Source organism: Panthera leo, chromosome A1 (assembly GCF_018350215.1).
Source record: "Panthera leo isolate Ple1 chromosome A1, P.leo_Ple1_pat1.1, whole genome shotgun sequence".
In the NCBI taxonomy this organism is placed as follows: Eukaryota; Metazoa; Chordata; class Mammalia; order Carnivora; family Felidae; genus Panthera; species Panthera leo.
This window is the reverse complement of record NC_056679.1, coordinates 114,609,602-114,636,397: the sequence shown is the minus strand read 5'-3', so window position 1 is coordinate 114,636,397 and position 26,796 is coordinate 114,609,602. Positions and strand designations below refer to the sequence as shown.

The 26,796-nt window shown below is 39.4% G+C and overlaps 1 protein-coding gene across 8 annotated transcripts in view; it reads left to right on the top strand.

The window, feature by feature from the left end:
- CDC25C (cell division cycle 25C) overlaps positions 1–21,977 on the top strand; it is a 34,090-nt gene extending 12,113 nt beyond the window's left edge. For 2 of the 8 annotated variants that reach the window (XM_042936309.1, XM_042936259.1), the window contains 8 exons: positions 2,706–2,864; positions 15,000–15,152; positions 16,525–16,626; positions 18,110–18,172; positions 19,469–19,567; positions 20,112–20,245; positions 21,101–21,212; positions 21,411–21,977. In XM_042936309.1, the coding sequence (XP_042792243.1) occupies positions 2,706–2,864; positions 15,000–15,152; positions 16,525–16,626; positions 18,110–18,172; positions 19,469–19,567; positions 20,112–20,245; positions 21,101–21,212; positions 21,411–21,560 (972 nt within the window). In that variant the 3' untranslated portion in view covers positions 21,561–21,977. The remainder of the gene's footprint in view (positions 1–2,705; positions 2,865–14,999; positions 15,153–16,524; positions 16,627–18,109; positions 18,173–19,468; positions 19,568–20,111; positions 20,246–21,100; positions 21,213–21,410) is intronic. The other 6 variants (XM_042936284.1, XM_042936269.1, XM_042936275.1 and 3 more) reach the window with 4 other exon arrangements.
- Positions 21,978–26,796: the final 4,819 nt, after the last annotated feature.

Here is a 26,796-nt window from a genome sequence, read left to right as displayed (position 1 = left end):
AGAAAAGTGGTTGGAGAAGGAACTCTGGGAAAAGTAAGAGACATCCTCTGACGTTTTTATTTGTTAGAAAATTCTTAGGCCTTTAGGGGGCGCCTGGGTGGTTCAGTCGGTTAAGTGGTTAAGCTTCCGACTTCCACTCACGTCATGATTTCACAGTTTGAGAGTTGGACCTCCGCGTCTGGCTCTGTGCTGACAGCTCGGAGCCTGGAGCCTGCTTTGGAATCTGTCCCTGTCTTTCTGCCCCTCCCCTACTCGCTCTTTGTCTGTCTCTCTCTCAAATATGAAAACAAAACAAAACAAAGCAAAAAAACATTAAAAAAAATTCTTAGGCCTTTAAAGTTGTTCTATTTTGGAGTCCCCTGGGTGGCTCAGTCAGTTAAGCATCTGACTTCAGCTTAAGTCATGATCTTGTGGTTGGTGAGTTCAAGCCCCTTATTGGGCTCTCTGCTGTCCCCGCAGAGCCTGCTTTGGATCCTCTGTCTCCTCTCTCTGCCCTTCCCCTCCCTTCTCAAAAATAAATAAGTGTTAAAAAAGGTGTTTTTTTAAATTTTTTCTATTTTATTATATATGTGATTCCTCCCACCCTAATTTTAAAAGTACTATGTGCCCATTGTGAAAATGGTTTAAAAATATAGGAAATATAGGGGTTCCTGGGTGGCTCAGTCAGTTATGCGTCCAACTCTTGATTTCAGCTCAGGTCATGATCTCACGATTTGTGAGTTCAAGATCTGCACCAGACTCTGCTAACAGTACAAAGCTTGCTTGGGATCCTCTCTCTGTCCTTCTCTCTCTGTTCCTCTTTGGCTTGTGTTCTCTCTCTCTCTCTCTCAAAATAAATAAATAAACTTAAAAATATATATATGTATATATATATATATATATATATATAATAGGGAATATAAAAAAGAAAATAGTTACCTCATAGAGAAAAACTATTAACATTTTACCTCATTTTTTTATAGTCTTTTAACTATGTATATAATTTTAGAGTTGAAGTCATATTAATTACATATGTATAACATTTTTTTAAAGAGATTCCTTTTTTTTTAAGTTTATTTATTTTTGAGAGAGTTGGGGGAGGGGCAGAGAGAGAGGGAGAGAGAGAACCCCAAGATTATCTGACAGTGCAGAACATGATGCGGGGCTCTATCTGACGAACTGTGAGATTATTACCTGAGCTGAAATCAAGAGTCAGATGCTTAACTGAGCCACACAGGTGCCCCATATATATAACTTTATATCCTGCTTTTTTTAAGTTAATATTGAAACTTCTAGTAAACATTATTCTTTGTTGGATGCTTTTACCCTAACAAATGGACCACAATTTACATAGTTCCCTATTTTTGGACACTTAGTGGTCCCAATTTTGCTTTTACAAATGTAAGGTCTTGAGCATAAATCTTTGCCTACATTTCAAAATTTTTTCTTTAGGATTAGTACCAAGAATTATAACTACTAGGCTAAAGGATATATTTTTAAGATTTGTGATACATATTTCCAGATTCCTTTCAAAAAAAGTTATGAATTTACATAATTCATGAATAATCAATAGCTCTTTTGATAAATGTTTATTTTTTTAACTGCCAGTTAGATTGATAAATGTTTTATGTTAAAAACAATTAGTAGTGATTTCATGTGAATATTAGCTATGCACATTTTGCTAGTAAATGATTGTGCCTTTGTCCATTTAGATACTGGAGTCTTAAGTTACCCAGGCATTCACTTGCTTTTAATAGACAGTGGGTTCAAGATATTCCAGGGATTTGGGGTCTAATCTCAATCTTAGGGAAAAATCATTTTAACACAGCACATCCTAAGTAGATTAAGTTGACCGTGTTTCGGATATTTGATTTCTTGGAGAAGAGGAAGACTTGGAGCCTGGTAAATTACTGGGTAGTCTTCTTCTTTTTTTTAAAGCTTTATTTATTTATTTTTAATGTTTGCTTGTTTCTTTGTTTTCAGAGAGAGAGCAGGGGAGGGGCAGAGAGATAGGGAGACAGAGAATCCCAAGTAGGTTCTGTGATGCCAGCACAGAGTCTGATGTTGGGCTCAAAGTCATAAGCCATGAGATCATGATGTGAGCCAAAATCAAGAGTTGGACACTTAACCAATTGAGCCACTCAGGTGCCCAGGTTGTTTTCACCTTTGACTATTGCAAATAATGCTGCTATGAACATTGATGTAGAAATACCTGTTCAAATCCTTGCTGTCATTTTTTGAGGGTATATACCCAGAAATGGAATTGGTGGATTATAAGATAATTCTATATTCAATTTGGAGGGAAGCTGCCATACTGTTATCCATGGCAGCTACACCTTTTTTCATTCTATTTGGTTTTTTGGTGTTGAGCTATATGAGTTTTTATATATATATTCTGGATATTAATACCTCATCAAATGTATGATTTGTCGATATTTTCTCCCATTTGATGGGTTGTCTTTTTACTTTCTTGGTGGTATTTTTGATGCACAAAAGTTTTTAATTTTGTTAAGTCCAATTTGTCCATTTTTTCTTTTATTGCCTATGCTTCTGTCATATTCACAAAATCATTGCCAAATCCAATGTCATGAACATTTCCCACTGTTTTCTTGTAAGAGTTTTATAATTCTAGCTTTCAAATCTTTGCTTCATTTTGAGTTAATTTTTGTATATAGTATAACGTAAGGGTTCTGAATAGTTTTTAATATTGTCAATATAATTGACAGGACAATGGAAAGTTGGTGGAAGGAGAAATGAAATATCTGGGCAGTCCCATTACTACACTTCGAAAATTGGATAAAAATTCAGAACTAGAAGAACACCAGGCAGAGGAGATTTCAAATGAATTGATGGAGTTTTCTCTGGAAGATCAAAAAGAGATCAAGGTAAAATGCTCCCCAGTATCTTTGCATTTTCCATATTCCTTCATTCTTGAATTAACAATGTTGTGTATATACTGGGTTTCAGCCACTTACTAAGTAGTAGGTCTGCAGAAATCAAGAAGACATGATCTCTAAACTCTAAGGGCTACCTGATAGGATATCAGGTAACTATGGGATTCTTATTACTGCTGGGTGAGAAGGTTCCAGTTAGTAGTTTGAGTACCTCACCATCAATGTAACTTGGTGTAAATGATGGCTCCAGGATAATAGTAATGGATGGAACATACCTAGCATGATTTTTCAGGTATTTTACAATATATCCTTTTGTCTTTTATCCTCCTCATGTCAATGGGAGGCATACCTGAAGCCTGTGGCTTACTGGCCATATACTGAGCCAGTATATTGCTTTCTGCTCCTAAGCAGCTTCCGTACTGTCAGCACAGAGCCTGATGTAGGGCTCAAACCCAGGAACCATGAGGTCATGACCTGAGCTGAAATCAAGAGTTGGAGGGGCGCATGGGTGGCTCAGTCGGTTAAGTGGCCGACTTCGGCTCAGGTCATGATCTCGCGGTCCATGAGTTCGAGCCCCACGTCTGACTCTGTGCTGACAGCTCAGAGCCTGGAGCCTGCTTCCGATTCTGTGTCTCCCTCTCTCTGACCCTCCCCTGTTCATGCTCTGTCTCTCCCTGTCTCAAAAATAAATAAACGTTAGGGGCGCCTGGGTGGCTCAGTCGGTTAAGCGTCCGACTTCGGCTCAGGTCATGATCTCGAGGTCTGTGAGTTCGAGCCCCGCGTCGGGCTCTGTGCTGACTGCTCAGAGCCTGGAGCCTGTTTCAGATTCTGTGTCTCCCTCTCTCTCTGCCCCTCCCCTGTTCATGCTCTGCCTCTCTCTGTCTCAAAAATAAATAAACGTTAAAAAAAATTAAAATAAATAAATAAATAAATAAATAAATAAACGTTAAAAAAAAAATTAAAAAAAAAAAAGAAATCAAGAGTTGGAAGCTTAACCAACTAAGACACCCAGGTGCTCCATAGCTCTTAAATTTGGGTCTTGGTCCATTTTGATTTAATTTTTGTGTGTAGTGATAGGTAAGGGTCCAATTTCATTCTTTTGCATGTGAATATTCAGTTATCCCAGCACCATTTGTTGAAAAGACTGTCTTTTCCTTGTTGAATGGTCTTGGCTCCCTTGTCAAAAATCATTCGACCATATGCATGATGATTTATTTCTGGACTCTATTCCATTCCATTGGTCCATATGTGTATCTTTATAGCAGTACCATAGTTTTGATTACTGTAGCTTTGTAGTAAATCATTTTAAATATTTTTTTTTTTTTCAACGTTTTTTATTTATTTTTGGGACAGAGAGAGACAGAGCATGAACGGGGGAGGGTCAGAGAGAGAGGGAGACACAGAATCGGAAACAGGCTCCAGGCTCCGAGCCATCGGCCCAGAGCCTGACGCGGGGCTCGAACTCACGGACCGCGAGATCGTGACCTGGCTGAAGTCGGACGCTTAACCGACTGCGCCACCCAGGCGCCCCTTAAATATTTTTTATTCCACAAATTATACCTGAATATATTCTTAAAAAAAAAACAACAACCTGTAATAGCTGAGGCTAACCCTATCTGATCACTATTGAAGAGCAACTTTGAGATTACCTGAGATTATCTGGGATTATAGGGAAAAGTCAAGAGTGTGGGAGTTAGTGGAACATATTGGTCTAGAAAGTGACAGACTTTGGATCCAGACTTTCTGGGTTCCATAGCTTGATTCTTTAACAATATGGGTACAGTTATATGATTTCCCTATGCTTTAGTTTCTTAATCTATAAAAAAGAAAAAGTTTGGGTAACTATTTCTTCGGGTTGTTGTGATGATTAAATGAGTTAATTGTACATAAAGCAGTTAGAACAATACTTGCTCAATTACTAATGTTTAATTATTGTAGTGTAGTATGAGTGCTTAATTACTATAGTGTAAGGGCCAAAATATGTGGAATTATAAAGATTGATGGAGAAGGGATGCTCAATAGCCTTGATGTCCTTAGCGAAGTGAAAGTTGCAGTAATCTCATGACTCAGTGGAGAGTGTTACGTGACAGTCATGAAGAATTTAGGGAAGGTTATAATCAACTTTCGGAAACCACAGAAGGGAATTATTAAAAGGCTAATAAAATGATATTTGTGCTGTTTTATATGATAGACCTACATGGCATAGTGTGCTGTTGCCTAGAAGCAAGACTGGGGACTTTGGAACTCCAGAGATGATTAAGAGAGGGTTGTAGGTTGCTAATGGCAGATGAAAAAGGGGTTGAGTTAGTCTAGGTGATGGTGAAGGTAGCAGAGAAGTAGAAGATGATGAATCAAAACCTGGATAAGGAGCCAAATGTCTCACTGAGTAGACTCAGTAAAGTAAAAACAGTAATGTGGTTGAAAGTTGCTGAGGAGCAAGAAGTGCCTGGTTTAGAAAGCTTTGAGAACTAGGGGAAAGTTTAGTCAGTTTGAGAGCATGCCAAGTTTGAATTCTTGGTAGTAGAGTAATAGAGGATAGTTGCAGATCTTTTTCTTTTTGCTTTGTCTTTTTTGTTGTTGTTGTTGTTTTGTTTTGTTTTGGTCCCTCTTTGTCAAGAGGCTAATGTGGAGTGCAGGAGAAGCTTGCTGCAACTATTGAGGAGTTGTGAAGTCACTGTCCAAAGGGTTTTCAGAACACTGTGAGTTTGAGGAGAGAAGAAATAGGGATTTTAGTGTTGTTGGTGTAACAGAGACTAGACTGGAAAAGAAAAATGAGAGCCAGGTAATAATAGTAGGTCCCATTTATTGACTACTTAGAGTGTACTGGGCACTGTGTGCTGAACAGTTTATATCCGTCATTGCATTTAATTTTCATGTCAGTCCTGAAATATGAGTGTGATGCCCCTTTATTTTCTTTCTTCTCTCCCTTTTGTTCTTTCTTTAGTCTTATCTTAGGAGGAGAACATCTGGCCATGGGATAAAGGCTCTTACCCAAGGTCACAAAATTAGCCATTGGCAGTGTCAGGATTTAAGGTGAGATCTGCCTGACTCCTGAGCTGGTGTTTCTAGCAGTATTTGGTGTCTTTTATGAAGATACCTGGAAGGTGAAAGTTGTCCCAGGAACATGTAGTAATGACATTTGCTTTTTGAGTAGGGTTGGTAAGGTTGAATAGGCACAGTTTGAATGGATTGAAGTGTTCAGGAGGATGGTGAATCAATTATCTAGAACACTGCTGTTCTGTAAAACTTCCTGAGATGATGGAAATGCTTTATATCTGTCCAATACAGTAGCCCTATGTGCGTTTTGAGCACTTAAAATGTGGCTAGTGCAACTGAGACACTGAATTTTTAATTTTGTTGAGTTTTAAAAAAAAATTTTTTTTAAATGTTTATTTTTGAGAGAGACAGAGACAGAATGTGAGTAGGTTAGGGGCAGAGAGAGAGGGAGACACAGAATCCGAAGCAGGCTGTAGGCTCTGAGCTGTCATCACAGAGCCCCACGCGGGACCCGAACTCACGAACTGTGAGATCATGACCTGAGCTGAAGTCAGACACTTAACCGACCAAGCCACCCAGGTGCCCCATAATTTTGTTGAGTTTTAATTAATGCAGACAACCATGTGTGGCTAGTGTTACTATAATGGGTAGTGCAGATCTAGAATCTTCTAAACATATGGTCCCTGGAGCAGTAGCATCAGTGTCAGGTAGGAATTTCTTAGCAGTGCAAATTTTGGGGCCCTTTCCCAGAAACTTTGAATCAAAAAACTGTAAGGGTGGGGCCCAGCAGTCTTAACAAAGCTTCCAAGCGAATGTCATTGGTTTGTAGGAAAACAGCAGAACCAAGATATGATCTGAAAGAGACAGGGTGGGTATTGAGAGAATTGATGTTCACCTTCCTGAAACAAACATTATTGAGGGCTAACTGGTAATGGAGGGTAGATCTGTGGAAAAACAGCAAGTTTAGGCATAGTTAGCATGGGGAAAGGTTCCTAGGCCTTCTGGAGAAAAACAAAGAGCAATATAGAGTGAACATTTGGTGGTGCTCTTAGAAATATATGTTAGTCTTCATGTTTGCAAAATGTAGCTAAAATAGTCAAATCTCAACTAGTATTAACTTAGGGAATTATATTTAATGTTGATTAAAGAGAAAATTTTTTGTTTTCAATTTTGTTGAAAATTTATCTAATGGGTTTAATCTGCTTTTATGAAATAAGTACAATGAACATAACAGAAATTTTTCTTGCCTTTGAAACATCATTGTGAATTGTATAATATAGACAGTATGGAAGAATGGATTTAAAATAGACGGACCCTAGGAAATACTCTGGAGAGTATGTTTGTTTACATGGAAGAGTAGCATATGGCTGTGAGATATTTATTTTGTCTTTAAAAAATAATAATTCCCTTTAAGTGCTCATTTTAATGTATTGTGACTCATATAACATCATTTTCAGTTGAGGGCACACTATATAAGAATATGCATAGCAGTAGGTTTTAGAATAGAAAAGGCATAGGGATTTTTGTTTGGGGTTTACATTCTTGATGCTAAATGGAAATAGATACCTGATAGAATAAGGAGATTTGTGTAACCTCAGTGATTTTTGATTCATTCATTTAAAAAATATTTATTGAGTACCTATTAAGTGTCAGATACCATGTTAGTCACTGGTGATACAATAATAAACAATACATACTAGGTTTATGGTCTCTTGGAGTTCGTATTCTTGTCAAAGGGATATCAACAACAAACACACGTTTGTCAGGGTAATACATGTTCTAGTTAGAATTCTTGGTTGCAATTAAAAGAAACTGATTACTACTTACCATAGGCAGAAAAGGGATTTTTCTGGAGGGTATTGAGGAGCTCAGAATTGCTAGGAAGGCTGGAAAACAAGGTAAGGCCTGGCCACAGTGCTGCTATGGGGTCATTGTTCTCAGGACATTACCACCAGCTGCCTGGACACTTAATGTCACCATTACTGAACCCCCTGCCCCATGATGTAATCCCACCTGATGCTAGACTCTTGCTCAGGGACATTTGCTGCCACCCACTATATTCTCAACTGTGATGCTGCAACCATAAGAAAAAGTCTCAACCAACCCTTTGCTTTTTTTGTGTTATTCCTTAAGTTTCAAAATGCAGTCAGGAATATCCGGTTGACTATAAAAGAATGGAAAAAGGAATACCTGTCCCCCTTCAGCCTACTTATCAGGATGCAGGACTGCCTCCCATCTAATTTGAGATTTTACCAAACCTCCAATTTTAGCCAAATTGCAAATGACTGCCATAACAGACAAAATGATTTAATTATTGCAATTGTTCAAGTGTAAAGAAGGTAACGAAATGGGGACTGAAATAAACACTAATTGAAGGGAACCTTTTAATGGGAATAAATAGGAAAGGCCTCCTTGAGTAGGAGATGTTTAGTCGAGAACATATTGATAAACTGTCCCAGTTTGCCTGCCATTGAGGAGGCTCCTACAACCTGGGCCTTTCAGTGCCAGAAGTGGGAAAATCATAGACAGATTTGAATGAGTTGGTCACTCTAGTTGTGCAGGAACCATACATGACCTGACTAGAGACAGGAGCATTCCATGAGGAGCATATTGTAGGTGCAAAGTTCCCAAGGTTGAATAGATGTTGGTGTGTGCAAGGAATTGAGAAGCCAGTGTGAAAGAGGGTGACATTTGCCTGAAGTGGGATAGCAGGTAAGCAAGAGACAGACAATACAGGGCCTTAGGGCTATGGTAAGTGTGTGGATTTTATTCTTAGTGCATTGGCAAGCTATTGGGGGATATTAAGCAGAGGAATAATATGATGTGGTTTATTTTATGAAGACTGCCCTGTTGCTTGATGAATAATGGATTAGAGAGGATTAAGAGTTGGAAGGAGGTGGGAAAAGAAATGAAAGCAGGTACAAGTAGGACAGGAAGCTATTTCAGTAGCTTCAGGGAAAGTTGGTAGTAGCCTGGACTACGGTGGTGGCTACAGAGACAAATGGATAAATTCAAAAGCTATTTTGGATACAGAGTAGACAGGACTTGGTGGGTTGCATATAGGCTGTGAAGGAAGGAAAGGATCAAGGATGATTTAGACATGTTAAATTTGAAGTGTTTTGGGGGCTCCTGGGAGGCTCAGTCACTTAAGCATCTGACTTTGGCTCAGGTCATGATCTCACGGTTGGTGATTTCGAGCCCTGTGTTGGGGTCTTTACTGTCAGCACAGAGCCCACTTCAGATCCTCTCTCCCCTTCTCTCCCTTTGCATGCCCCCCCATGACACCCGTGTGCTGTCTCACACATTCTCTCTCAAAAATAAACATTAAAAAAACAAGTTTGAAGTGTTTCCGTTTCAAAGGGAAAACAGAAGCAATCATACCCATATAATTTACCATCCCTCTTGTCATCCTGCATGAAGTGTCCCTTCCCCTATCTGAAGCTACCTCCCCCTCTGCACTTCCACCTGTTGATTGATTAATTCATTCATTTGGTAACACTGGGGATACAATAGTGAACACAACTCAGCAAAGTCTGTGCTCTCATGGAGTTTACATTCTAGTCAGGAGGAAACAGATAAATAAATAAATACATTTATAATATGACAGATGGTTAAAGACTGTGGTAAAAATGCAGGGTAAAGAGAATAGGGAGTACCTGGATTGGGCTAGAGTGGGAGTTGATATTTTTGATAGGTTTCATAGATTAGAAAAGACCTCTCTGAGAGCGATGTTTTAGCAGACATCTGAAGCAGGTGAGGGTACCAAACAAACAGGTATCAGGAGGGATGAGTTTTTCTAGGCAGAAGGAAAAGCAAGTGCAATGTTTTTGAAGTGGGAATGTGCTTGGCATCTCTGTGGAACACCAAGAAGCCAGTATGGCTGGAGCAAAGTTCGCAGGTGCGCAGTGGGACAGAGTGTAGGTAGTAAGGACAGGTCACATAGGGCCTTCTAGGCCATTGTAAAGATTTTGCAAAAACCTGAGTCACATGGAAGCATCTCCTCTTGACTGTTTCTGCAGTAATCTGCTCTCTCTTTTTCCTTCCTGTATTATCATTTCCCCCTTGCTCCTAGATGAAGACTTCACAATTTTTTTGGTATCAGGATTCCTTTGCAATCTTAGAAATTGTTGAGAACACTTTGCCTTGTACCTGGTCTTACGGGAAAAGCATCCAGTTTTTCTCTGTTGAGTATTGTTAGTTATGGGTTTCTTAAGATGCCCTTTATTAGGCTGAGAAAGTTCCTTTCTATTCTTAGTTTGCTGAGAGATTTTAGCAGGAAGAGAAAATATTCTGTCAAATGTTTTTTCTGCATCTATTGAGATGATCTTAGGAGTTTTTTTTAACTTATTAATATGGTTAATTACATTGATCTTAGAATGTTAAACAACCTCTCATGCAGGTGATATCCTTACTTAGTCATGATGTATTATCCTTTTTACATGTTGTTGGATTTGATTTACTGAAATTTTACTGAGAATTTTTGAGTCCATGCTCATGACAGATTCTGATCTTTACTGTTTTGTTTTCCCTGTAATGTCTGTAATATTGGTATCAGTGTAATGTCATCATTTGGAAAGAATTCATGACAGATTCTGATCTTTACTGTTTTGTTTTCCTTGTAATGTCTGTAATATTGGTATCAGTGTAATGTCATCATTTGGAAAGAAGTCACTCTTTTTCAGTTTTCTGGAAGAGTGTGTGTAGAATTGGAGTTTTTTGTTTTTTGTTTTTTTAATGTTAGGCCAAATTCACCAGTGAAGCCATCGGGACCTGGGCTTTTCTTTGTGGGAAGTTTTAAAATTACTAATTCAATTTTTACTTTTTGTAGGTCTAGTCAGATTTTCTATTCCTTCTTGAGTTAGTTTCAGTAGTTTTTGTCTTTTTAGGAATTTGCCCATTTAATCTAAGTTTTCTCATTCATTGGTATGTAGTTGTTCATAGTATCCCCGTATAATCTTTTTTACTATAATTGCTAGTACTGTCCATTCTTTCATTCCTAATTTTAGTAATTTGAGTCTTTTCTCTTTTTTTTTCTTGGTCAATCTAGGTAAAAGTTTATCAATTTTGTTGATCTTTTCAAAAAATCAACTTTCGTTTCTGTTGTTTTTTCTGTTCTTTACTTCATTAAGTTTTTGTTCTAATCTTTATTTCCTTGCTTCTGCTTGGTTTGGATTTAGTTTCCTTTTTGATGGAATGTTAGGTCATTGTCTTGAGATCATTCCTTTTTTTCTGTTACAGGCCTTTATAACTGTAAAGTTTCACCTAAGCACTACTTTAGCTGTATCCTTAACTAAATTTCGGTATGTTGTGTCTTCATTTTTATTCATCCAAAAGTATTTTCTAATTTCTCTTGAGATCTTCTTTGACCCAATGTTTATTTTGGAGTGTGTTGTTTAATTTCCACCTAATTTGTGAATTTCCCAGATTTTTTTTCTGTTACTCATTTCTGATTAATCCATTGTGGTCAGAAAACATACTTTGTATAATTTCAGTCTTTTAATATTTATTGAGTCTTGTCTTATGACCTAGTGCATGATCTGTCCTGGAGAATATTTCATGTGTATTTGAGAAGAATGCATGTTTAGTTGTTGGGTACAGTGTTCTGTAATGTCTGTTAGGTTTAGTTGGTTCATAGTATTGCTTCAATTAGTTTTTGAACTTTCTAAAAATGGTACCATACTAAATGTGGGCATTACTGGCCTTGCTATTCTTACAGGGCCTTTGCATTGTTGTTTCAGCCTGGAACATTCTTCCCATAGGTAACAGAGGATTTTTTTTCCTCAATTCAGTCTCATTTCCCTACATGTGTTAACCATCAGAAAAGCCTTTCCTGACAAGCTTTCCAACCCAAATATATTCCCTATCTTTGTATTCTTCTTATTTTTTACTTATAGAATTTAAAAGCACATATTTCTTTGTCTCTTCCACTCCCTTATTCACTGCTATGACACGTAGTAGGTACTCAGAAACTGCCAAGGCAGTATGTGGATATGGAAATCTGGAAGTAAGAGCAGAAGTCTTGATTTGAAATAGATATTTGAGAGTCATCAGTATAAACAGAAAATTTGAATTCACAGATAGAAAAAAAAAAAATCACATAAGGCCAAAGTGAGGAGATATAAAAGATTTAAAAGATATAAAAAAGGACCTAACCCTCGTCCAACATCTGTTAGAGGTTTGGTAGTGAAGAGGCCCAACAAAGAGGACTGAGGAGCAACAGAGAGGTAGAAGCATCATGGTTCTATAGTTTAGGGATTGCCTGTACCAGCCCTAATCTAAACTAGAAGGTGTCTTGAAGCCAAGGAAGAAGGCAGTAGCCAACTCCATGGAAGCTACTATGAAGTTCAGAAAGATATATGTCTAAAGATACAGTGATATGAAGATTGCTGATAACTTTGACAAGACCAGAAGCCAAGTCTATTTGTATAGAAGAGTTTGCAGGCCATGAGGAAATGGTGATGCCTTCTCAGTTTACAAAATAATAATTATTCAATTAGATCTTTTTATAAAATCTGCAGGTAGACTCGAGCTTAGCAAGTTTCCTTTTCTTCTTCCTGGCCTTTTCAATGCTTAAAACTCCCAAATATTGAAAGTATTTATTGATTCCTTAAAGAAGGAAAATCATTAGTTGGCAGATATTGAGTGCCATCTAAGCCAGCTGGTCCTTGGTTCTCCCCACTGCTGCTTCTGAGAACTGGGAAATTTTGACTAGCAAGACAAAGCTAAAATATCATCATGTCTTCATGACCAAGCAGGTATGCTCTTTGCAGTAAATTGCCTTTTGTTTTAATATAAATGTGTTGAAAAGAATCTGTTAGAAAAGTAGTGGCTATTTCTGTTTGTTAAAGTAGTTTTCTGCTGTCATTTATTTCTGGGTTCTTGCCTTTGGATTATACAAAACACAAAAAGATGTTTATCACCTTCATTATCACCATAATACCTACTAGAAACCTAAAGCATCAATGCAAGAGAATAGAGATTCAAGAAATAGACCCATGCATATATGGCCAGTTGATAATTAGACCAAGATACAAAAGGAATTAAATGGATAAAACATGGTCTTTTCAACAAATTGTGCTGGAGCAATTGAAAATCTATATGAAAAACAAAAACCTCAATCCATACCTCATGCCGTATATAGAAATTAGCACAAAACAAATCATAGACCTAAATGTAAAATCTGAAACTATAAAACATCTGAAGAAAAAAACATGGGAGAAAATTTCTGTGACCATGGGTTAGGTAAAGGTTTCTTAGATATAATATTAAAAAATGGATACATTTCCCTTAGTAGCTCATTAATTCCAAACTCTTTAAAATGAGCCGTTAGCCTAATAATTTGGTATGTTCTAGGAAGGTTCTTATGGTTAAAAGAAACAAAGACTGCACTAAGGCCATCAAATTTGAAATTCCTATCTGGCTTTCTCCTGCCTTCTTCTCAGGGCAAAATTGAAATTATATGAAGAATAGTGGGTCAAGAAGTCTGGGTAGCCTGTTCCTCATTCCTTTACTACATCTCTCTGCCACTATACCTTCGGTTCATCCATGCATTCATCATTGGCCTCATGGCCTTGACTGTATCTCTTGACTTCTTCCTTTTAAGCTTTGGCTTCTGTTGCTGCCTAATTATTTTGCCATTTTCTAAGTTAGACTCCCAGGAGAGAGAACCTAATTGGCCCAGATTATTTTTACATATTCTAGGCTACTAAATGGGTGTGTTGAACCAGCAATATGGGCCTGTCAGTGGCTCTGGACAGGGTTGTGGGGAGGTAGGGAGTTGACTGGCATGGATCCAAGGGAAAAGGTCTGTGTAAAATATTGGTATATAAAATGTGAACTGTACCTTCAGCTGGTACCATGAACAGTGGAGTTTTCCTTAGATGGGACCATCGATGTGACAAACACTGTAATAGGTATAGTTACTATAAAGTAAAATTTTGATGTTCTTTTTTTATTCTCCCAGAAACCATTGACCATCAACTTGTCTTCTAGTTATAGCTCTCTTATTATCTAGCTCACTTCTCAATCAATCCATAGCAGTTAGTGAGGTGAGAGTATAAAGTAGAAACTTTTGGCTTCTATCTAGGCAAGAGATAGAAGGTATATGGGAACAGAAGATAAGAATCTTGGATTAGTTGAGGGGTACCTGGCTGACTCAGTCACTAGAACATGGGACTCTTGATCTCTGTGTTGTGAGTTCGAGCCTCATGTTGGGTGTCGAGATTATTTAAAAACATTTCTTTTAAAGAATCTTAGATAAGTTGAAAGTTGTTATCAGAGGTCATTTAATATATCCCTCTGCCTGTGGTTATAATACCCAAATCATGGCTTTCAAGGAGACAGTAGTCCATCCTGTTACACTTTAGTCTGGGCCAGTAACTCCAAGGCTAGTTCTTCATCGTATTTAATCCATTTTTCCCCTGATAGTCTTCATAATATCAATCCTATAATAGTAATCTTGATATTAGATTCTAGTGTTCCTGTTTCCCTTGCAGGATGCTTATTTTGCTATTTTTCTTTCCCACTAACAACCTCCTTTATAAGAAAGCTGAGTGGTATTTTTTCTCTGTCCCTCTAAGAAACTACTACCCAAAAAAGTGACACATACTCTTGCTGCCTAGTATTTTTTTTTACCCAGACTGACCTTTTTGGTTTGTCATCCTCTATTTTGTTTGGGTCCTTAAATGTTGATTGTCAGAGTCTTAAGATCCTATAGAGAAATTGTGGGATTAGGTTCATTTGTTTGTTTTTTCCCTTGACTGGAGGAATTGAGTTTGCACTTGCTTTCTCTTACAAGAATTGGTGTGTATAAGATGGTCACGTGGTGAATTTGGTTTGGCTTAGCGTTAATATATCTGGGGGAGATGAAACATCATGCAGTCTGAGGAGAAAGATGTTAATAGGAGGGGAAGAGTGGTTGCTTACCTAAGGTTTTGCCTATCAAACTTTAGGGTTGCTAGAAATCACCTGGGCAACTTGCTAAAGTGCAGATTTTAATTCAGTCTGGGGTCCAATATCTAGGATTCTTCATTTCTAACAAGCTCCCCGGAATATTCATGCTGCTGGCCTGCAGACACACTTAGAGGAGTAAGAACATGGCGGGGGACGGGGGGTGATATTCCCATACAGGCATCTCGGAATAGAAGCTCCTTGTATCGCTCGCCTTCACTGCCAGAGACTCTGAACAGGCCAAGACTGAATCAGGTGGTAAAATTCAAGGACAATCCCATAGCGGATAAAGTAAAACAGGAGTATTGTTCTCACAACAAAGAATTCAGAAAGGTAAGAACTTTTCAAGATGAGAATCTGTTTAATGCTCTTTCTTGTCTTTTCTGCTTTTTTGGTATGAGGATTGCTTTAGTATATCTTCTTTTTAATTACTTTTGCTTTTTATCTCTTTGTTCTGTCTTTTCTACATCTGCATCCATGTATAAAATATTTAACAGTAAATATTTTTTATATTATACTTTTGGAAATGATGTTGGCATACTGTCTTCCCAACTTTCCCTTTTAAGATCTGAGAGGATACAAGGGAACCTTGAATGGTAAGGATATTTACTGCTGTTTTAACTGCATTCTGACAGAAATAGCATCATGGAACACACTGTTTGGTGGCAAGCAACTTTTGAAAAGCTTAGCCCTCATTTCCTACCTCTCCTTTATAAAAAAATCTAAATACATTTGGCTGTTTTATAGTACATAAGTTTCACATAAACAAAAGAAGCTGTTGTGAGGGGCGCCTGGGTGTCTCAGTCAGTTGAGCATCCAACTTCATCTTGGGTCACGATCTTGCGGTTCCTGAGTTCAAGCCCTGCATCAGGCTCTGCGCTGACAGCTCAGGGCCTGGAGCCTGCTTCAGATTTTCTGTCTCCCTTTCTCTCTCTCTGTCCCTCCTTGACTCGTACTCCGTCGCTGTCTCTCAAAAATGAAAAAACATTAAAAAAAAAAGAAAAAAAGAAGCTGTTGTGAAATGTCCATAATCCCATAGGCCAGAGATAATTATTGTTAGCTGGTGTATGTTCTTCCAGATTCTTTTTTTGATGCAGTTTTTTGTTTTCTTTTATAAAGTGGTATTACAAAAGTACATGTTTTCTCATTTTTTTAAGGATATCATGAACTTATTTTCATGTCAATGAAATTAATCTACAACATACTTTTTTTTAATGTTTATTTATTTTTGAGAAAGAGAGAGACAGAGCATGAGCAGGAGAGGAGCAGAGAGAGAGAGAGAAAGAAATGGAATCCAAAGCAGGCTCCAGTCTCTGAGCCGTCAGCACAGAGCCCAATGTTTGGGGCCTGAACCCACAAACCATGAGATCGTGACCCTAGCCAAAGTCAGACACTTAACTCCCTGAGCCACCCAGGTGCCCCTACAACATACTTGTTATTGCATAATAGTAATATATGATGTGTAGAATATGATTTGTTTAAACAAGACCCTGTTATTTATTAATAATCTTTCTCTATTATAACCTTGCTGGGATATCCATTTTTACAGACAAATCTTTGTGCGTATTTTTATTTCCCTAGGAAAACAAACAATTATTAGATCAAAAGGTGTGCATATTTTTAATAAGTCTCCACTCCTTCTCTCCCCTGGTTTTTAAACTTTTAACATGAGGAATTGGGGTGGGGGAAATCTTGTCATCTTCAGGGCTTAGGTCTAAAGAAAGCAGTCTCTCTCTGTGACATTAATATCACTCAGATGCTGGAGGAAGAGTCTAACCAGGGGTCTCTGATTGGTGATTTCTCCAAGGTGAGTTTGATTATGCTCATCCTATATTTCACTTAGTCATTTTGGATTTGTGTCTTCTTTTTTTTGTTGTTGTTGCTTGCAGAGGACACTAGGTATAATCATGTATCCTCACCAACTACTATTTGATAAACTGAAGGTGCTATCACGGTAGATCTAGACCCCAAGCCTTTCCAGTGAAAAAGTACTTTTTATTAATTCTGGGAAAATCCAAAGCAGTGGGGAAGTGTGAGGTTTTTTACTTTTTTCTTTTTAAAAATATCTTTTAGGGTGCCTGAGTGGCTCAGTCAGTTGAGCGTCTGACTTTGGCTCAGGTCTGATCTCACCGTTTTTGAGTTCGAGCCCCGCATCACACACTGTGCTGACAGCTTAGAGCCTGGAGCCTGCTTCGGATTCTGTGTCTCCTTCTCCCTCTGACGCTCTCACACTCTGTGTGACCTTCTCACACTCTGTGTGACCCTCTCACACTCTGTGTGTCTCTCTCACAAAAATAAAATAAAACATTAAAAAAAATCTTTTAAAATTATATAAATAATACTTGGTCATTACAGGAAAAGTAGAAAATGCAATATACCTCAAATCTTATGAACATCTTGGTATATATTCCTCCAGACTTTTTTCTATGTATTTTCACAAACACACATGCATATTTTACATACACAAAATACATATTTTTGGGTTTTTTTGTTTTTTCACAAAAAATGATTTATACTGTTTTGTGATCTACTGGGTTTTTTTTTTCTTCCTCATTTAATGTATCAAGAACATCTTTTCATGTCAATAAACAGTTCTGCTTCATCATTTCATAATTTTAAAAACTTTCTTTCTTTCTTTCTTTTTTCTTTCTTTCTTTCTTTCGAGAGAGAGGGTGAGAGCGGGGAAGGGGCAGAAAGAGAGGGAAAGAGAGAATCCCGAGCAGGCTCTGCACTGTCAGCGCAGAGCCCAACATGGGGCTTAAACCCATGAACCAGGAGATTATGACCTGAGCCAAAATCAAGAGTCAGATGCTTAACTGACATTCAGGCACCCCAACATCATTTCATAATTTTTAATAGTACAGTATTTCTTTTTATTTTTTTACTTTTTTATTTGTAAGTAATCTCCACACCCACTGTGGGGCTTGAACTCACAACTCTGAGATCAAGAGTCACGTGCTTTACCAACTGAGCCAGCCAGGCATTCCTGCCCATAATTTCTTGATAAAGCTGTTCTTGTAGCATATTTACTTTTACAAGTTTTCCTTTTGAACTATACCAAGGTGGACATATTTATAGCTAAATCTAAAATTTTGTGCACATCCTTGATTAGTTCCTTAGAATCACTTCTTAGAAATGGATTGCTACATATGCAAGTTATAGAGACTCTTGATTGTTTTGAAGGCATCTGGGGTTTTAAGGTCAGTTGGAAAGGAGGACAATTTGTGGTCTTTAATCTCAAATTGGGGTATAGAAAATTTGTTGTTATTTCAGCTCTTGGGTATTTCTAGGTGTGTGTGCTGCCAACCGTGTCAGGGAGACACCAAGATCTGAAGTACATCAACCCAGAAACAGTAAGCAGATTTCTGGAGATGGTAACTGGTTACATAAGCTACCATCTGGTCTGTTCTGTCCCTAAAATCCCACTTCCATTATATTTCTTTCATTGTGTTCACTCACATAGGCACCTCATTCAACTGAAGCTGTGTTAAAGGAGTCCCGTTTATCCCATTCTGTTGCCTTTATTTTTAATTAAGCCAGTGATATAAAATTGTTATGAAAGAGAGAAAACAATAAAGGAAGGGAGGGCAGGAAGAAAGTCAAAATCACTCAGTTGAGGCAAATTTATATCCTGGTTTAGAGGTTACAATCCCATTGACACCTTTCAGCATGGGGTAATTATTTATAGTGTTCTCTTTCACTCTTAAAGTGTCCTAGTTTGTGCAATAGTTATTTGGTCACCCTACCCATAATCTCATCACTGGAGATAACCACTAGTAATATTTTCCTTATGGCCTTCCACATTTTATTCTGGAACATATTTGATAAAAATAGAATCATAATGAACATGTTAGCTTCTATACATGTTGAAGTTAGCTTAGCAAGACATTGTAAATATGTTTCTACATCAATAAAAAAAATCTATATTATCCTTTCAATGACTATATAATATTCTGTTATATTGGCATGTATAATTTAACCAAACCCCCATTATTGAATACTTAAGTTATTTGTAATATTTTGATAACCTAAAATAATGAAAGCAGGGATGAATATTGTTGTCCCACATCTTTGTGTACTTTTCTGTTCACTAAAGATGTTGGAATAGAAATTACTGAGTCAAAGTGTAATTACACTTACATTTACAAAATTCACTCCAGAAAGGTTGAACCAATTTACACTCTTACAAGTAGCTTAAGGATGTCGACCTTTTCCTTCCTTATCCTTTCCTGAAAGATTTGCTTTCTTCCTTTATGATGGAGCATGGGGAACCATTTCCCATTTCTTCCTGCAAAGTCGGAATTGCTACCTGCTACCTGTACCACTGCAGAAGTCCTTGGGTGTCTTCTGAGAGGCTCAATGCAGCCATGCCTGCCTCCAGATGAGTGGCTTGAATACGATTTTCTCTGGTGTCTTGGCAATACTAGCTACTTCGGTGTTCCAAAAAGACCATTTCCTATTTTATCCTCTTGAATGGAGGGTAGGGATGCAACCATTGCTCCATTTCAAAATATAGGGGGCCTTTGGAGGACGGGCATACAGTAGAATCCTAGGTGACTAATGGGAGTACAAATGACGAACTGTGTGAAGGGCTGTTCTCTCCCTTGGAGTGACTGGGAGCAGAGTGTTTAATCATTGTTTCTGTGCAGGTGGCTGCCTTACTGTCAGGGAAGTTCCAGAGTCTGATTGAGAAGTTTTATATCATCGATTGCCGCTATCCATATGAGTACCAGGGAGGACACATCCAGGTGAGGTTACATAGGGGACATTAGTTGGGAGGGGCTGGAGGTACCTCTTTATTGAGCAGAGTCTATGGATAAAAGCCCTATGAACTCCAGAACCAGGGCAGAGGTTATACATTTGGATAAGGCTGCAAGTCCTCATTTCTATTCTAATTCTGTGTACGTCGAGCAATTTACTTTCCCTTTTCCTCCTAGACCGATCTCCCCCTATTTTGTTGGAGCCAAGGGCTCCTACTTCAAATTAAAATATTAATGCAAGAATTGAGAAGCACTTTGCAGATACTCACAGACATTCCTCATAACGATTCCTACATGTTAGGGGTTGGAGGGTCAGTTCTACAAACATTTATTGAATACCTACTACATACCAAGCTCTATGCCAGACCTTGGGGATAGACCCAGAGATATAATTAGATCTATGCCCCAAAAGTGCTTATAGTCTAGACTTCTTTGCCCAGATATCCCAAGATGGTATCCCAGTTATTTCTAAGTGTTGTAACTGTCCAGAGGTGCTTAAGGAAATACAGTACTTACCAAAATTCTTCTACAGGGAGCCTTAAATTTGTACAGTCAGGAAGAACTATATGACTTCTTTCTGAAGAAGCCTGTCATGCCTCTGGACACCCAGAAAAGAATAATCATCGTGTTCCACTGTGAATTCTCCTCAGAAAGGGGTCCCCGAATGTGAGTGTCTACATGGGCAGATGTTGGAAATGGACCTTGAATTGGGACTTAAAACCAGGGAGCCTTCCCAGACCAGTTCAGACAGAGACTGGAATGAATGAATGAATGAATGAATGAAGAATGCATATTTTCCATTGCAGCTTAAAGGTTAGAGAAATGGAAGGAAAGGTTTCTACAATTTAAAAGTTTGGAGCAGAGGGGTGCCTGGGTGGCTCAGTCACTTACGCATCTGACTCTTGGTTTCGTCTCAGGTCACGATCTCACGGTTTGTGGGTTGGAGCCCTGCATCAGGCTCCCCACTGACAGCGTGGGACCTGCTTGGGATTCTCTCGCCCTCTTTCTCTGTCTCTCCCCAACCATCAAAATAAATAAACTTAAAAAAAAACATTTTTTGGGGCGCCTGGGTGGCTCAGTCAGTTAAGCGTCCGACTTCGGCTCAGGTCACGATCTCACGGTCCGTGGGTTCGAGCCCCACTTCGGGCTCTGTGCTGACAGCTCAGAGCCTGGAGCCTGTTTCAGATTGTGTCTCCTTCTCTCTGTGACCCTCCTCATTCATGCTCTGTCTCTCTCTGTCTCAAAAATAAATAAACGTTAAAAAAAAAAAAAATTTTTTTTTAAAACATTTTTTTTTTTTTTAAAGTTTGGAGTAGTGAAGGAAAAAGGATTGGGAATGAGATACCAACAAAGGAAAGGAGAAAGAGTGACTGCTTGAACCTTGTGTTGCAAAAACAGTGAGATCTGGAAGTCCTTTGGGGTTACCCATAGTCTATTCTTTGTTCCCCTCCCCAGCAAATGGTCCACAGAATCCTGACCTTGTTTCTTTTCACCCCACCCACCTCTGGGTTTTCTCTAAAGGTGCCGCTCTCTCAGAGAAGAGGACAGGGCTCTGAACCAGTATCCTGCATTGTACTATCCAGAGCTATATATCCTTAAAGGGGGCTACAGAGACTTCTTTCCAGAATATACGGTAAAGAACGGGGCACGTGGGCAACAGGAGAGCTCAGACTTGGGGGAGCCAACTTTAGCATTAAACTTCCAGGGCCTGCAAAGCCCTCCGAGAAGAAACTGCTGCTCTTCTTAGCTACTACTATCAGCATCTCCATTATAGTTAGTAGGCAGAGTTCTGGAAACTGGAGTATCCCTTACTTTGTCCCCTACCTTTCAGGAACTGTGTGAACCACAGAGCTACTGCCCTATGCATCACCAAGACCACAAGGCTGAGCTGCTGAGGTGTCGAAGCCAGAGCAAAGCATGGGAAGGGGAGCGGCAGCTGCAGGAGCAGATTGCCTTACTGGTGAAGGATGTGAGCCCATGACAATGGATCAGTGGTTTGCTGCTTACAAGTCATCCAAAGACACTGTAGAAACCCTGAACAGAAAGAGCCATGTTGAATGTGGCAAAACCCAACATTGTTAAAAGATGGCTGCAAACCAACAGGCTGCCAAGATAATGAAATTCTAGGCCTGGGGGTTGGTTTTAGCAAAACTGCTGGCTGTTGACTAAGTCCCGGAGCTGGCTTTAGAAGGCTGTAGCTTTGGGTTGGATGGAGATTTGTGTTGCTTCAGGAAGTGGTTACATTCTCTTCCCAATTAAATGTCTTCTTACAAGCCAGCCAGCTCTTTCTCTCCCTGGGTCTGTGCAAGGGAGTTGGGCATCTTCTTTCTCTGTACTTTGCTTCTTTGTTTCCCTCTCTCTCTTTTTCTTAAATGGGAAAATAAACACTACAAAATTAGAGATTTGATTGTGAGCTCAGTCTACTCCTAGAAGGTCTTTATAAGGAAGAGATCACCAAATTAGACTCCTTTAAACAAAGGTGTAACCATCTTGATTTATAGCTGAGGGCAAGGTGCTTTTCTCTAGACCAGTGGTTCTCAAAGTTTGGGCCCTGAACTGTAAGCATCATCTGAACTTCTTTGAAATGTAAATTTTCAGGCATCACACAGTTAACTAAAACAAAACTTCTGAGTTAGGGCTCAGAATTCTGGGTTTTGAAATTTCCCTTTCAGGTGATTCTGATGCATGCCATGCCTTGAGAACCACTGCTCTGGAATTAAGGAAAACCTTTTAAACTGCATTCTCCAGCAATATCCTGGCTATCCTTTCCTAGACCATTCCAAGGTATGAGTTACCTAAAAGTGTGCCCCATACTCAGCATGCTGTGATAACTAGGCTCAGAGAACCAAGATGATTGGCATGTCTAAGGCAGGTTATAGTTCTGAGTTGGGCTCAAAAAGATTCCTTGTCTACAGTGGAATTTTGACTTTTCTCATTTCCCACAGTCTTTTCTCCACTTCATTTCACATCTCACAGAGATAAGTTTAGGACTTTGGAGAGTTGAAAATAGATATCTGTGCTATCTGAAGATAGGAATAAAAGGATACAAAAGTAGTAAGCAGGAGCAGTTAGACTTAAGGAAGACCTTTTAAACTATTTTCCAGCACTATCCCAGGCTTTCTGTTCTTAGAGTTCTTTAATGTAACCAGGCTTTCGTCTTCATAGTGAGATACAGCACTATGGCCTGGGGGTGGTGGTAGAATTGCCACTGATCATTGTCATTCTGCATTAACCTGGTAGGAGTGCTAGCCCAGGACTGGAAAAGGACAAAGGGCTCTGAAGCCTGGCTGAGATAGAATAGAGACAAAAGTGACATCTTCCCAGGTTCTGGGGCCAAGAGACTTTTTTTAAGTAAGTGGGAGGGAAGAAGGGCAGTAGCTGGATTGATGTTTGCAAGGTTCGCTAGTGTGCTTCTCTTGGAGTGCGGCGGTTGTGCTTCCCAGCAGAGGGCGCTGCTGTATCCTTTAAGGCAGCTTCTGGAGTCCGCAGCCTCCGCTGCTTGCACTTGCCTCTCTGCGCAAAAGGAAGCTACCTCTCTGGCCTTCTCCCTGAGCCCTTGAGCTCAGTGCTCAGAGGGCTGAGGGGAAAGGAGAGAAGAGCTGTTGCTGTATTAGGTGGAGAAGGCTGAGGGGAAGATGCTGCTTCTCTGTCCCACTCCCACATCCTTACGCCTGCCAAACAGGTACTCCTAGTAGCCGGAGGAGGAAAATGTTTGAAGTACCTCCACTTCCAAGTATGAGGAGGGAGTCCCCTGACTTATTGCCTAACCTAGTGGGTCATTTCCTGATCATTTTCCCCAGAAAAGTAGAACCAAGCCCCCACCTGGGAAGAGACTGGTGCTCATGTTCACATTTCAGTAACTTTTTTTTCCAGTCCCATTTTATTTTATTAGTATTATTTTTTAACATAATTTATTGTCAAATTGGGCAACATATAGTGTATATACAGTGTGCTCTTGATTTTGGGGGTAGATTCCCATGATTCATCGCTTACATACAACACCCAGTGCTCATCCCAAGAAGTGCCCATCACCCATTTTCCCCTCTCCCCCACACCACCACCCCCATCCACCCTCTGTTTGCTCTCTGTATTTGAGTCTCTTATGGTTTGCCTCCCTCTCCCTCTGTAACTATTTTTCCCCTTCCCTCCCCCATGGTGTTCTGTTAAGTTTCTCAGGATCCACATATGAGTGAAAACATGGTATCTGTCTTTCTCTGACTGACTTATTTCACTCAGCATAATATCCTCCAGTTCTATCCACGTTGTTGCAAATGGCAGGATTTCATTCTTTCTCATTGTCAAATAGTATTCCACTGTATATATAAACCACATCTTCTTTATCCATTAGTGATGGACATTTAGGCTCTTTCCATAATTTGGCTATTACTGAAAGCGCTGCTATAAATGTTTATAGCAGCGCTTTCAGTAATCTTAATTAAGTGGAAATTCTGAGTTTCAAAACAAAAACTAGGGCTTAATTAGTTACCTACTTTATGAAAAATTGTATTTGCCTAAAAGGCACCATTTTCCTGTATAATTTCTTGTAATATCCTCCCACCTCATAGGTACCATGTGATTTGATTTATGTTATTTTCAGGAATAATAACAGTAGTTAACATTTTTCGGGTGCTTATTATATGCAAGACTTTTTATGAACTCATATGTATCAACTAGTTTAATTTTCACAACACTCCTGTGAGGCAGGTACTTATTATTAGGCACATTTTACAGATAAAGAAAGTAAGAAACAGAGGGATTCAGTAACTTTTAAAAAATTACACAGCTAATGGGCAACCTGGGTGGTTCAGTTGGTTAAGCAAATGACTCTTGATTTTGGCTCAGGTCATGATCCCAGTTAGCCTCTGCTGAGCATGGAGCCTACTTAAGATTCTCTCTCTCTCTGCCTGCCCCTCTCCCCCACTTGTGCTTTCTCTCTCTCTAAAGTTAAAAAAAAAAAATTTAAAAAAAAAGTTCACATAGGTAATGAATGAATGGTGGACCTGGATTTGAACCCAGGCAATATGGCTCCAGTGTCCATACTCTGAATGGGTTTGCCATTACCAAATCCTCAACAAAGAACAATATGACTTCCCTTCTCCTCACTTCTACAGTGAGGAGGAGGTATGGAAGATTCTCTTTCCCCATCCACTTCATGCAAATGTTAAGGAAACACCAATTCCTTTTGTTTTTATTATTTATTTTTTAAATGTTTATTTTAAAGAGAGAGCAGTGGAAGGACAGAGGGAGAGGGAGACAAAGGATCTGAAGCGGGTTCCATGCTGACAGCAGAGAGCCCAATGCAGGGCTCAAACTCAGAAACCTCGAGATCATCACCTGAGCTGAAATCTAACACTTAGCCGACTGAACCATCCAGGCATCCCTATTTTATTTTATTTTTTAAACCTTTTCTTTTGAAGTTTATTTATTTATCTTGAGAGAGAGTGCATGTGTGTGCATGCCCCAGGTAGGGGCAAAGAGAGAGAATCCCAAGCAGGCTCGGTGCTGTCAGTACAGAATCCAACCGCAGGGCTTGATCTCACAAACTGCCCTTGTCCTCAAGAGACTGACAGGGTAGGGGCGCCTGGGTGGCTCAGTCATTTAAGCATCTGACTCTCGATTTCAGCTCAGGTCATGATCTTGAGATTCATGGGTTTGAACCCCATGTTGGGTTCTGCACTGAACATGGAGTCTGCTTGGGATTCTCTTTCTCTTTCCTTCCCCTGCTCGTGGGTGTGTGCTCTGTAAATAAATAAATAAACATTAAAAAAAGAGAGACTGACAATGTAGAAAATGATTTCCTTTTTTCCCATCCCTATAAGCACTCTGGCAAAGAGAAGAAGTACTGTAGCATTCAGCTCCAAAGCTACAAATCTGGTGGTGGGGGCTGGCTAAGGTCACAGAAAAATTAACTTCTGCATGCCACCTGGAATGATACCATTTATTCAGTGCTTGCTCTGGATAGGCACTATGCTAAAGTCTTTACTCAATATATAGTTGTATAATCCTCACAACTGTTGTATGAAATAGGTTATTTTACAGATGAAGAAACTGAAGCCCAGAAAAATTAAGTGCTGTGCCCAAGGTCATCCAGCATGTGTTGAACCCAGAAGGTCTATAAAGCTTGTGTTCTTAACTATTCACCACACTGTTAATATCCCAGGTGAGGGTAGCAGCAGGATTTAAAGCTTACCAGTGAGAGAGGGCCTGATAGAAGGCAGAAACCAAGATTACAAATGAAGTGGAGTAAGATGCAAGGTTTTCAGACTGTTGAGCCCAATCAGTGGATTGCAAAGCCTTGTAGGGCAAGTTTTGTCTCTTAATCATTTTTGCACCCGGTACAAATTTGAACCCATAATCAGTCTCAAAAGACATTATTGAATTGAATGACAGTTGAATAACATCATCTTTATAGAAAAGACTGCCTCATTTGTCATTATCTACAAGGTTCCCAAAGGCAATGCTGCTTATCTAGCAGGTGTTGGCAGTCACAGGGGACATGGTTGGTGGGCAGAGGGTGTGCTGGAAAAGCTGTCAATATAAGTGTTGGAGTCAAATTTATTTGCAGAGGCTTCCTCATCTCTCCCCTAGCTTTGGTTACCAATCATCATTAAAGGTCCAGTGATGTCAGACTCTCCACTCCAGTGCCCAGGCAGAAAGATGCTCCAGGCATCTCATTATTCTCACAAAAAGGCCGGCCTATTACATATGGAATTAGGATTGCTCTCAGCCTAGCAGTTTGACCCTGTTCCTGCCTTCCTGGTCCATTCCATGGGGATGGCACTGAGTAGACACTTAGAGTGGGCCTCCTGAGGAAATGCCTTTTCCCAGCCTGTCTTCCTACCCAAACTTGATTGGGCTTGGTTGCTGAAGGAGGGGGAGAGCAGAGGCAACACCCCTTGGCACCCCCCCCCCCCCCCAGCAACAACTCTGTTATTTCATCAGTCTCAGCCCTTTTCTAGCATTCCAACCATCTGAAATTGTTACTCTTTGTAGATCCCATTTTGAAACTATTGCCAGAGTGGAGTGGAAAGGGGATATCGGTCCCCAGTACAGCTTTCTAACCTCACTGGAGGAGAAGGTACAGGGAGGTAGTGTGGCTTTGGGGGAAAACAGGCCCTGTAGAAAAGCTGAGTAGCCAGATGTTCACTTTCACAGCTCTCCTGGAAGACTGGCAGGGCAGATAGAGATTAAAATGAAGCACAAACTCCATTTAAAGT